Source organism: Sinocyclocheilus anshuiensis, unplaced genomic scaffold (genome assembly GCF_001515605.1).
Source record: "Sinocyclocheilus anshuiensis isolate Anshui unplaced genomic scaffold, SAMN03320099.WGS_v1.1 scaffold144, whole genome shotgun sequence".
Classification (NCBI taxonomy): domain Eukaryota; kingdom Metazoa; phylum Chordata; class Actinopteri; order Cypriniformes; family Cyprinidae; genus Sinocyclocheilus; species Sinocyclocheilus anshuiensis.
The window spans coordinates 1,038,820-1,050,926 of NW_015555720.1; the positions used below are offsets into that span (position 1 = coordinate 1,038,820).

At 34.7% G+C, this 12,107-nt stretch overlaps 1 protein-coding gene across 1 annotated transcript; it reads left to right on the forward strand.

The window, feature by feature from the left end:
• The first annotated feature begins 233 nt into the window (after nt 1-233).
• On the forward strand, nt 234-10,651 carry LOC107672371 (flotillin-2-like). The gene is made up of 13 exons (XM_016465530.1): nt 234-485; nt 1,790-1,871; nt 2,375-2,465; nt 3,336-3,459; nt 3,558-3,676; nt 4,625-4,738; nt 4,837-4,956; nt 5,106-5,286; nt 7,090-7,278; nt 7,342-7,423; nt 9,338-9,665; nt 9,792-9,941; nt 10,501-10,651. Exons 1-13 carry the CDS (start codon nt 437-439, stop codon nt 10,537-10,539), a joined length of 1,668 nt encoding a protein of 555 aa, XP_016321016.1. The 5' UTR covers nt 234-436; the 3' UTR covers nt 10,540-10,651.
• The last annotated feature ends 1,456 nt before the right edge of the window (nt 10,652-12,107 follow it).

A 12,107-nucleotide genomic window follows, 5' to 3' on the forward strand; every position in this document is an offset into this window, starting at 1 on the left:
AGCTTAAACCAGCGTCAAAACATACCTAACCAGCATATGCTGTTTTTTTCAAAAGGGCAATAAAAGCACAATGAATATATACATGAATACAGTCAGCATTTACAGTAATCATGACAACACACAGTCTGTGTCTCAAAACCTAGTGAGCTGCCTACCTAGACAGCATCTTTGGCCCTCATATGCGCCTTCGAACGCTCAGACGTGCTGTCTAGGCAGGGAACTCGCTAGGTTTGACACCACAGCCATACAGTATCACGTATGTTACCACCCTTCCTTCCTGTGGCGGTGGGCAGGGTCGCCTGTGTTGACAAACATTTATTCTCTCACTAGGGCGGAGATTTTTTCATTTTGCGAGTCAAAAAGCTGCTAAATAAACGCTTTATTAAATATATAGGAATACACACGAAAGGATTATTGTTTGGTATTAAATGCAAGTATGGGTTGCTGCCTGACTGTTGGACCAAATGAAGCGCTCGTTGTGTCAGGTATCGTGATATATGTGTTTTACTAGAACTTGTAATATTAGGAGTTTAATATTTATATGCAATTATTGCATTCATTCGTTAATGAAGTGTGCATGTAAATGTTTGTTTTCACATGTACTGTTCACTGTGTGGTAAATAATATCATCCAGTCGTGTATTAGCTAGCTACAGCTAACAGTTACTACGTTAGCTCATCAGCTCTTCCGCATTTACACGAGTCATTCATAACTGTTGAAATTTTTTTTGTAATTTTAACTTATCTTAAGCGCAAACATATTCAATTACGAAACTCAGTGTTACAGGTATTTTCCTTTTTGTATCTTATGTTTGCTAGGTGCGTCCCGTTACACTTTAATAGTGATTTAATATTTGATAGCTCTTTACATTCATTCATAACTAAATATACTATTTTTATCGAAACGGCCACTTTGATGCTTAACAGTGATATGGTGATGCTACATTGTGCTGATTTCTTTAAAATGTTGAGAAATGGCAACGTGAAGTAACGTTACTGTGTTTATTTGACCCAGCAATTAATCTCCAGCGTTTAGATAGTATCAGATAACATTACCATATTTACATGGTATTCCAGGGTATCTCCAAGAAAATTATAATACTACCGTGGCACATTTGGTCCAAAAGACCAAAGAAAAATTATTATTAAAATATGCATAAAATATTATTTGAAAAATATTTTATTTGTATTATTTTATGTTTTTACTCACTATAGTATTGCACTGTCAGATATATTATTTATAAATATATTATTTATTTAAATACTTTAAAAACGTTTTAAAATATATATATATAAATATTCAGTTTTTGTGTAAACTAAATCAAGTAAAATGTACTTAAACATCAATTTTATTTCAGCTCGTTGCCAAGGCAAAATTTGTCATTTTCATTTAGTTTAACTTGATATTAAAATGACACAAAAATAACTACAACTTTTAAAGCTGAAATAAAAACCAATAAAAACTATATATACATATTTAAAACAACAACAACTAAAAAAATTACAAAACACAAAATTACTAAAAACTTTCAAAATATATACAAATAAAAAATAATAAAAATATGAATTAAATCTATAATAGTATTTCAATGATACTAAAACAACACTAATGGTAGTCAGAGTACCATGATATGACTTTTTAGTAAGGGCATCTTTCATAGCATCTTCTAGTTCACTTCATGTATTAATCACCATTGAACTCTGTTCACACAGATCCTATCCTTGTAATGTTTGACTGTGTCTTTTGAGATTATCACTGCAATCACAAGTGTTTTTTTCCCTTCTTCTAGGTGCCTGTTGTGGGTCAGACGCAAAGACATATGTGGTGGGAGGCTGGGCATGGGCATGGTGGCTTATATCAGACACACAGAGGTAATGCCAGTCAAATAAATGAGGATCACAGGATCACATTTCACTCTGCAGTGCAGTAAATGTAGTCAAAGTTCACTAAAACAACACACAGTCAATGTTTAGCTGTGACTATAATGCCTGACCTTAGAAAACTAAAAGGCACGCCTGGTCAGGTGTGTTTGTCAAACCAGTTTGGCTGTATAGAGGTCTTCAGAGATTGCTTTAAGAGATACTTTTATCATATTCATCTGTCGTTACTATTTCTGTTTACTTCTTAAATTTCCATGATCAGCTGAATTAGTTGATTTATGAGCTGATCTGATGCTTTTCTATCGAGCGTTTGCTTCATTCTTTCCCGTGAACATCTCTCAGATTGCATACTGAATTTCCTGTCAGCCACTGCCATTGTCTTTGCACTCTTGTCCCATTTTTTGAGTTCTGCAACGTTAACAAGATTTGGAAAATCAGGTTTTTCTTGCTTTAGGCATTGTTTAGTTATACTTAAAGGTTGTGTTTTCCCCCAGAATTACACTAGAGATTATGACACTACAGCCTAAGTGTGAAGACGTGGAGACAGCGGAGGGAGTCGCTATTACAGTTACAGGAGTTGCTCAAGTAAACACTCAGAGCTCATTTACTGTTGTTTTATCACATTTATTTTTTAGATTTTCCATCATTTGCATCATTATTGCAGTCATCATTGCAGCTTAGTATCAGTACATTGTTTTTGGGTCTTGAAAGTTATGGTATAGACTATCGTTCAAAAGTTTAGCCTTTTTTTGAAAGAAATGAATAATTTTATTGAATAATGTAATTTTTATACCGAAAATGACAGTAAATACATTAATAATGTTACAGATTTATATTTTAAATACTCAAAAATTCCTGAAAAAAAAAAGTATCACATTTATTAGATATATTAAGCAGCACAACTGTTTTCAACATGGATAATAATAAGTAATGTTTTGTGAGTAGCAAATCAGCTCATTAGAATGATTTCTGAAGGATCATGTGATACTCAAGCAATGTTATTTTAGTATCATTAAGATACTATTATAGTTTTTATGAATATTTTGAAATAGTTTTATTTTTAGTAATTTTGTTGTGTTTTTTGTCATTTTCATTAGTTTATGTTGTTTAAAAATAAATGTCTGTATAGTTTTTATTCAATTTTTTTTTTGTACCATTTTAGGATCAAGTTGAATACAAAAAAGGATAAATTTTGCATTGGAAAGTAGCTGAAATAGAATAAGTTAAAGTTTTGTTTTTATATTTTATTTTTAGTTTATTTTACTTAAAGTTTTAGTTAAAGTTAATTATAATAACCCTACACTGAACACTGGAATAATGGCTGCCTAAAATTTTGTAATGGCTCGAAACCTTTGAATGGTAGTACATTTTTAAACTTTTATTTCAAATTATTTTAGAAGAGTTCAAAAAGCAAAATGAAGGGCTGGTTTAACTCTTGCTTTGTGTTTTCATCAGGTCAAGGTTATGACTGACAAAGACTTGCTGGCTGTTGCCTGTGAGCAGTTTCTGGGAAAGTCTGTCATGGAAATCAAGGCTGTGGTCCTGCAAACCCTGGAGGGACATTTGCGTTCTATCTTAGGTTAATAGATAACTAACAATTCCAGTAGCCTCATTAAAATACAGTGCTTATGTGTGTGATTCTATGAAGCTGATGTTCTGTTGCTGTTCTTACGACAGGCACTTTGACAGTGGAGCAGATCTACCAGGACAGAGATGAGTTCGCTCGGCTGGTGAGGGAGGTGGCAGCTCCTGATGTGGGCCGGATGGGCATTGAGATCCTCAGCTTCACCATAAAAGTAAGATGTGTGTGTTTCTTAATGCAAAATCATGCGCATGGACAAGGTGTAGAAGTGACCCGCCTCCATTCTAGACCTCAGTATGACACCTTCAGCCAGTATACATGTATAAATCAAGGGGTGACAGATAGATGTCTTATATAATAGTAATAATATTAATACAAAAATAATATTATAGTTAGTGCTGTCAAATCAATGAATTGCATCCAAAATAAATGTGTATATTTATAGGTATACAGTATATAAATACACACACAGACATGTATATATTTAAGAAATACATATAATATATTTATATATAGTATAAATCAATATGAATACATATACATGTAAATATTTCTTAAATATGTACATGTATGTGTGTGTATTTATTTATACATAAAATATACACAGTACACATATTATGTAAACAGACTTTTATTTTGGATGCGATTAATGGATTTGACAGCACTACTTATAGTATTTCTTAATATTTTAAATTAGCTTTTATTTTTTATTTCATTTATTTAAATTTAAATTTGTTTATTTCATTTCTATTTTATTTAGTCATAATTAATTTACTTATTAAATTAATTTGAGTAATTGTAGTAGTAAAATTGTTAGTAAAAGTAATTATGTGCTTTTGTCATTTTTGTGTGTGTTTAGTTTTAGTAATTTTAGTACTTAAACTTACTTGATTTCACTTAGTTGCCAAGGCAACATTTCTCATTTTCATTGACTAATTTTAAAGTTTTTACATTTTTCATATTTAATATTTTATTTTATTTCATCTTTATTTCAATTAATGAATTTATAAAAATCGTTTTAGTTAACAACCCACACAACATTTCACATCATTTTATGATATATTTCATATCATTTTAAGTCATAATTAAATATTATAATTAAAATAATAATAAATAAACATTAAAATGTAATAAAAAATATTGACTTGTTTTTTCTTTACAGGATGTCTATGATAAGCTGGACTACCTGAGCTCTCTTGGAAAAACTCAGACAGCGGCTGTACAAAGGGACGCTGACATCGGAGTGGCGGAGGCAGAGAGGGATGCTGGGATTAGAGTAAGAGACTTCAGGCTTCACTGTTTTTATTGCTAATGCATTATCCATTAGATGTGTGGCATTCATTAGCTTCCGTTTTCTCCCTCCTCCCTGATCAGGAAGCTGAGTGCAAGAAAGAAATGATGGATGTGAAGTTCTTGGCCGACACTAAAATGGCCGACTCCAAGCGAGAGCTGGAGCTGCAGAAAGCTGCTTTCAATCAAGAAGTGAACACTAAGGTTGGATTCAATTTCATTTCAATCCAGGGCCATCATTTTAAATCACAGTCATCTTGTTAGCTGGCCGGATGTGAGCTTATACATTCACATTTATCAGTCTCAGATGAGAGTGATAGTAATCATGTGATATGTGTCTCTCTTCTACACAGAAAGCAGAGTCTCAGCTGGCCTATGAACTACAGGCAGCTAAAGAGCAGCAGAAGATCAGATTGGAGGAGATCGAAATCGAGGTTGTGCAGAGGAAAAAGCAGATCTCCATTGAGGAGAAAGAAATTGAGAGGACAGAGAAGGAGCTGATTGCGACGGTCAAGCGTCCTGCTGAAGACACAAGTGAGTGTGGCTATCTATCTATCTATCTATTAGGGGTGTAACGATACACGTATTCATATTTGCCATATTATTTTTATTTGTTTTATAACAACAACAAACAAACAACATGACCCAACTTTTTTCAAGGTTTAAAACGGAGACCATCTCCACATGCCATTTCTGAAAACATGGGGGAGCAGTGGCTTTCCAATCCCTTAATATAATTCTCTTGGCCACAACCATGCCCAACATTAATGCCAACTGCAAATGATAAGGCAAAGAGGTGTTCTTTAAAGGAACACTCAAATTGGCTAATAGTAAAGCAGGGAGAGAACTTTTGTTTACAGAATGAGATTCCATAAGAATCCAGCTAGGAGTATGCGCCACCCTCTGATCAGAACAAGGCGAGCCATGATTCCAATACATCAAAGCCCTAACATTTGCTGCCCAAAAGTAATGTTGAAAAACTGGCATTGCCAATCCACCCAGCTCTTTAGATTTTTCTAAATGAGCCTTAAAGATGCGATGTGCCTTAAAGCCCCAAATAAAAGAGAAAATTATAGAATCTAGGTTTCTAAAGAAAGATTTTGTCAGATAGATTGGCAAATTCTGAAACAAATATAAAAACCTTGGAAGGGCCACCATTTTTATAGCATTAACACGGCCAATTAGGGACACTGGCAAGACCCTCCATTTTTCAGTGGTAGATTTCAGGCTCTTTATTGCAGCCATAAAATGAAGCTTAAAATGTCTTTTGGATCTGTGGGAATAACCAAACCTAAATAAGTAAAATGATCATGAACAATACACGTATTCGTATTGAACCGTTTGGTACGAGGCTTTCGGTTCGGTACGCATTACAAACCGAATGATTCGTTGGACTAATCCTATTACAGCATATTATTTTAGTAGGTTAGATTAGTGCGAGTGCACATTTAGAGTGCGTTCTTTCACTGCAGGATTTGGTCTATTAAAATGCATTTAGAATGATCACAAATTCAAGATATGGGGGCAGAAAATTTATATATTTACATCATTTCATATAGTTAATATCACAGAAGAGTGCCGTTTTTTTCTCTCCAAAAATCAGCATGAGTACAAATGTTCAATAAACAAGAAGTTAATTAATAGACTTACGTTTTAGACAGCATATTGCCTGTTTTTGCTCGATTTTGCCAGCAAAAATAGTTCCAAACACAGCCACTGCACTGTTTTGCGTCTCTGAGCAACATGATGGTGTTTCAAATGAATCAACCATTTAAAGGATTCGGTTCAGTTGCAATGACTCACTTATTAACAGTGACTTGCTGCCACCTACTGGCGGGTTTAATTTCACATTTAAAATATCTTTTAATTTTTTAATTAATTTCAAACATCAGTTGTCAACGTTTTATGTTTAAAATATCAAAACATTATTTATGCATTTGTAACTGCAGGTTAAAGCATTACATGTCCCTCTGAGCTGCATTAAACAGTGTGTGAAAGCATCTAAATGCCATTCAGATGCAACTTCTGTGTTTCCTCTGCATTGCAAAGATTATCTATCTATCTATCTATCTACACTGCTCAAAAAAATTAAAGGAACACTTTGAAAACACATCAGATCTCAATGGAGAAAAATATCATGCTGGATATCTGTACTGATATGGACTGCGTAATGAGTTAGGAACGAAAGGATGCCACATCGTTTAATGGCAATTAAATTATCAACCTACAGAGGGCTGAATTCAAAGACACCCCGAAAATCAAAGTGAAAAAATGATGCAGCAGGCTAGTCCATTTTGCTGAAATTTAATTGCAGCAACACAAAATGGTACTCAGTAGTTTGTATGTCCTCCATGTGCTTGTATGCATGCCTGACAACGTCGGGGCATGCTCCTAATGAGACGACGGATGGTGTCCTGGGGTGTTTCCTCCCAGATCTGGACCAGGGCATCACTGAGCTCCTGGACAGTCTGAGGTGCAACCTGGCGGCGTCGGATGGACCGAAACATAATGTCCCGTTGCCGGGCAGTGAGCACAGGGCCCACTAGAGGACATCGGGCCTTAAATGGTATCAGTTCCTTAATCCTCCAGGAACTGCCTGCATACTCTCACCACATGAGGCCGGGCATTGTCGTGCACCAGGAGGAACCCAGCCAGGACCCACTGCACCAGCGTAGGGTCTGACAGTGGGTCCAAGGATTTCATCCCGATACCTAATGGCAGTCAGGGTGCCATTGTTTAGCCTGTAGAGGTCTGTGCGTCCCTCCATGGATATGCCTCCCCAGACCATCACTGACCCACCACCAAACCGGTCATGCTGAACGATGTTACAGGCAGCATAACGTTCTCCACGGCTTCTCCAGACCCCAGTGGCGGACCTGCCAATTCTGGTGTTCAATGGCAAATGCCATGCAAAACTAGTGAAAAACAGTCAAAAAAGATGAGTAGGGGAAGATCTATCTATCTATCTATCTGTCTGTCTGTCTGTCTGTCCTATCTATCATCTAAATATATGAATATTTTAGTACATTACAATAATGTTTTATTATAATGTTATATGTATTAATTATTTTTAAGTAAAGTTATTAATAATAAAATAATACATTTATTAAAACAATAAAGTCAGAAAATAGACATTATAAATAAATAAAATAAAATATAAATGATCAACTAAATATATTAAACATTTTAATATATAAAAAAATATATAGTATATATAAAAAAAAAAATATATATATATAACATACATTTTGCTTGGAGGAAAGGAAAAAGTTTTTTTTTTCGTGCAAAAACGTTCACTGAAATATTGTGGCACTGCACTTTTAAAGAGAATAACAAATTAAACACCACTGAGGTTAACGGAAAGTACAAAACACTCGGGAGACAATATGATCATGAGAAATTCGGTGGGGATATTATTATTATAAAAATGTTATTTAACATGGACATCACAGTTACATTGGACAAACCATATGCACTTGCTTAAGTGTTTTAGCACACATGCTAATTTTCAACACTAGTCCACGGGAGGCTTTTCAGAAATAAAAAAAAATAATAAATAAAAGTAAATTAATAAAATAAAACCAATAACAATACTAATAATAACAACAATGTTAACAATAAAAGTAATAATAACAATACTAATAAAAAATAAAAAAAGGGAAAAAGAAAAAAAATATACCATAAAATTACAAAAAGAAGGAACAATACATTAAATTACTTACATAAGCTATAAAGCAAAGACAACATAATCAGTCAATATTATGTTAATATACTAATATAAGTTAATATACTTAAAAGTATTTAAAAAAATGGCAGTGGCTATTTGCACTAAGTGTAAATAGCGATAGAGGCTATTAATACTAAGTGAAAATAGCATATTTTCTTAGCGATAGATGCTATTTACACTAAGTGCAAATAGTGATGGATTCTATATACACTATGTTAAAATAGCAGGATTTTCTAATATTTATACTACTTATTGCAAATTGTGGCAATTATCTGCACCTCAGTATTAAAGCACATTATAAAACAGGATGCAGTAATAACGTTTTGAGTGTAAATTATAATTTTAATTCAAATTATTAAATGGATGCCACCTTATTGGGACAATAAAGCCCTCCCTACACCTACCCTAACCCTACCCGATACTTTATTTTCAACTTTTAGATTTTTTCCTTAATTTTTATTGAAAATAAATGCCTTACCGATGTGATATGAGATTTGAAAAGGGAGTAAAAAAAGTTCTGTAAAAGGTGGATTTGAACCCGGGTCGATCGCATCAAATAGACTACGGTACGCGCTTTACCATCTATGCCACTGAATCTGACGATTGTCTGCCGTCTTTTATAGTGTTGACCATCCCTATCACACGTTTGTGGGTGGAGCTAGTGTAAATAGCCTCTGCCAACAAGGCGGGCTATTGGCACTTAATGTAAATAGACACTCCGTTAAAAAATATAATTGCTTTTTTATTGTTTGATTTTGAGGTGAAATACGATCTCAGCATGTTGTTGTGTAACCATGATAAAGTGCATTGCTAGTTGATGGATTGTCCCTTGTGGGATTTGAACCTGCAATCTTTTAGTGTCCATCTGTGCTTCTCTTCTACTTTTAGAATAATGTTTCACAGATGTGGCACAGATGTTAATCATGTATCCATTATGTATCTGAGGAACAGATCTGTGACACACACCAAGATGAATTGTGCTATATTCGTGACACTGAACAGGTTGAAGAAAGTGCTGATTGCTCAGGCTGAGGCAGAGAAGATCAGGAAGGTCGGAGAGGCGGAGGCCATCTCTATCTCATCCGTGGGGAAGGCCGAGGCTGAGAGAATGAGGCTGAAGGCAGAGGCCTACCAGCAGTACGGAGAGGCCGCCAAGACTGCGCTCGTCCTGGAAGCACTTCCCAAGGTGAATTAACATTTCTCATATGTTATTTGGAATACCTTGATAGAGATCACCACTGGAATTGTACATGGGTATTGTAGGATGGGCCTGGATTTCATATTTTGATTGTCTAATGTCCATCACCTACAGATCGCTGGAAAGGTAGCAGCTCCTCTGGCCAGGACCAATGAGATTGTTATTCTGAGTGGGGATGGCAGCCGCGTGACCGGGGAGGTGAACCGTCTCCTCGCTGAGCTGCCTGTGTCTGTTAATGCACTCACGGGTGTGGACCTGTCCAAGGTGAGACTGGCCATTAAATCAAATGATTAGGACACAAAACATTGAAGTTAATCATGCATTTGTGGTGTGGGACATTTTTGGCCAGATGTTTTACAGTGTTAGATGGGCAATTCATTCAAAATATACATTAAAATGCACACTAATCAGTCAGTAATTAATGAAATATTTTTTTATTTATAAATTCGGCCAATCACAAAGCACTAGATAGCTGGCCAATCAGAGCACACCTCGCATTTCAGAACGATGAGCTTTGTAAAAATCTACTTGTTTCAGAATGGCGGGGCATAGAGGAGAAACAATAATGTACAGTATGTGGAAAATAATGTGTTTTTTGAACCTTAAACCACATAAACACATTTTATTACACAAAATAATGTTATTTTTTAGCAATGTCATATGACCCCTTTAATAAACTGAATGTTTAAAAATCTCTAATATGATTATATATTTTGCAAATCAGGCTAAAAATGCAGTTCCATTCCTACATCCACCATATATAGAATATTTTTGTATGATATGTCATATGAAATATCTACTTGATGTGTCTCTACTTTCACAGATCCCTCTGTTGCAGAAGATGACAGGTGCTCAAGCATGAAGTCAATCAGTTGCATCTCCTCCATGATATGTTGTATGCACTCACAGAAACTGCCTTTAGAAGACTTGGAAATCTTTTTTTTTTTTTTTTTTTTATTAAAAAAACAAAAACAAGTAGATTTTTGATACCTCTGGTGCCTTAATGTTTCATAGGACCAGAATATCTGCATGCACTGCTGCTCTCTCATTCCGCTGGAGTCATTGTACATCACAGACGTCAGAGACCATTAGAACAATCAGTATTGTTTTTTGTTTTGTTATAGATTTTTGTAGTGTCAGCATACAAAATTCAACACTTTTTCTTTACTATTTTATACACTTTTATCTTTACACTACACAGACACTTTAACACTCAATGGTGAGTCCGCTTCAGTTTAGATTACAATCAAATCTTTTTATCCATCCAAAGTCAAGCACTACTTCTTCATTCATATTAAATCATATTTCTAGCTACAAAGAGGTGACGTTACCTTACAGATCCTGCCATGATTTCTAACATTCAGGAAGACTGCCACTGATGTGAGTAGCATTCAGGATACTAAGCTCTTGGGCAAAAGCACTGCCTTACGGGTAAATATCAGTGTCATCGTAGAATCAAGCCAAGTGCTCCTCTTCTTTTTAAATGTTGCTGACACATAAATAGACATGGCCTTTATAAACCCAGCCATCTAACTTACATCAATAGTTCAGATCAATCTTTTTGCTTGTACATTTTTAAGATCATTGGATTATATGTATGCTTTGTTTTGTTTAATTTATATTATTGGACAAAATTGTTTTTTTTTTTAAATTTAGTTCTGGAGAGATTTATCAAACTCTGAAACATGTCTGGATATCCAACCAATCCAGTGCTGTTAATATAGTTTCATGACAACAGAGTTGAGCCATTTTTGTATAGTTGTATGACAGCCATGCCTAACAAAATCTTTTTAAATATTAACACAAGTTACATAAGATACTGCAATATCTGTCATGAGATGAATTGAAATCACCATTTATGGACAATAATGTTCTGTTTTGTAGTGGTTTATCTAGATGGTGTAGTCTTTTGTCACTGTGAAAGTTTATTACCTCGTTTTCCTCATTCGGTTCAGAGCGGGTGGCGGTTTGCAGTAGAGTTTGACATGTTTGTACATTTATTCTGCTGTGTTTAGTAGTGCTGTGAAGGGGCAAAGTCACTTTTCCTTGTGTTTATTCGACATGCTAATGAAAACACCAAATGATAAAGCCAGGAGATCACACTCCTCTTTGTGATATATAGATTTTAATCATAGTTTGTATCTGTTTACCGTCCATTTTAATTAAATCTTTATAAAACTGATTTATTTATTTTGTTTTAGCATGGGTAATAGGCCCCTGAAACCTTTGTATTCTCATAGAAACAGAATCAGGTTTTTTTTTGTGAAACACTCTATGTTTGATTCATTCATAACTATTAAAGCCATGTCAGGTTTAGCCATTTAGCATTAGCGCATCATAGACTGTTTATGTGCTTTGTATGGCATTGGTAATGTACTATACTGTGTATTGGACAAACATTATAGGAACCATAGAACTGTATGACAGGAC

Bases quoted from the DNA above. Each gene is read 5' to 3' on its own strand.
- LOC107672371 (XM_016465530.1), top strand. From the start codon at position 437: ATGGGTTGCTGCCTGACTGTTGGACCAAATGAAGCGCTCGTTGTGTCA. The intron at 1,872-2,374 runs GTAATGCCAGTC...GTTTTCCCCCAG, and splicing joins CTTATATCAGACACACAGAG to AATTACACTAGAGATTATGA. The intron at 2,466-3,335 runs GTAAACACTCAG...TGTTTTCATCAG, and splicing joins CAGTTACAGGAGTTGCTCAA to GTCAAGGTTATGACTGACAA.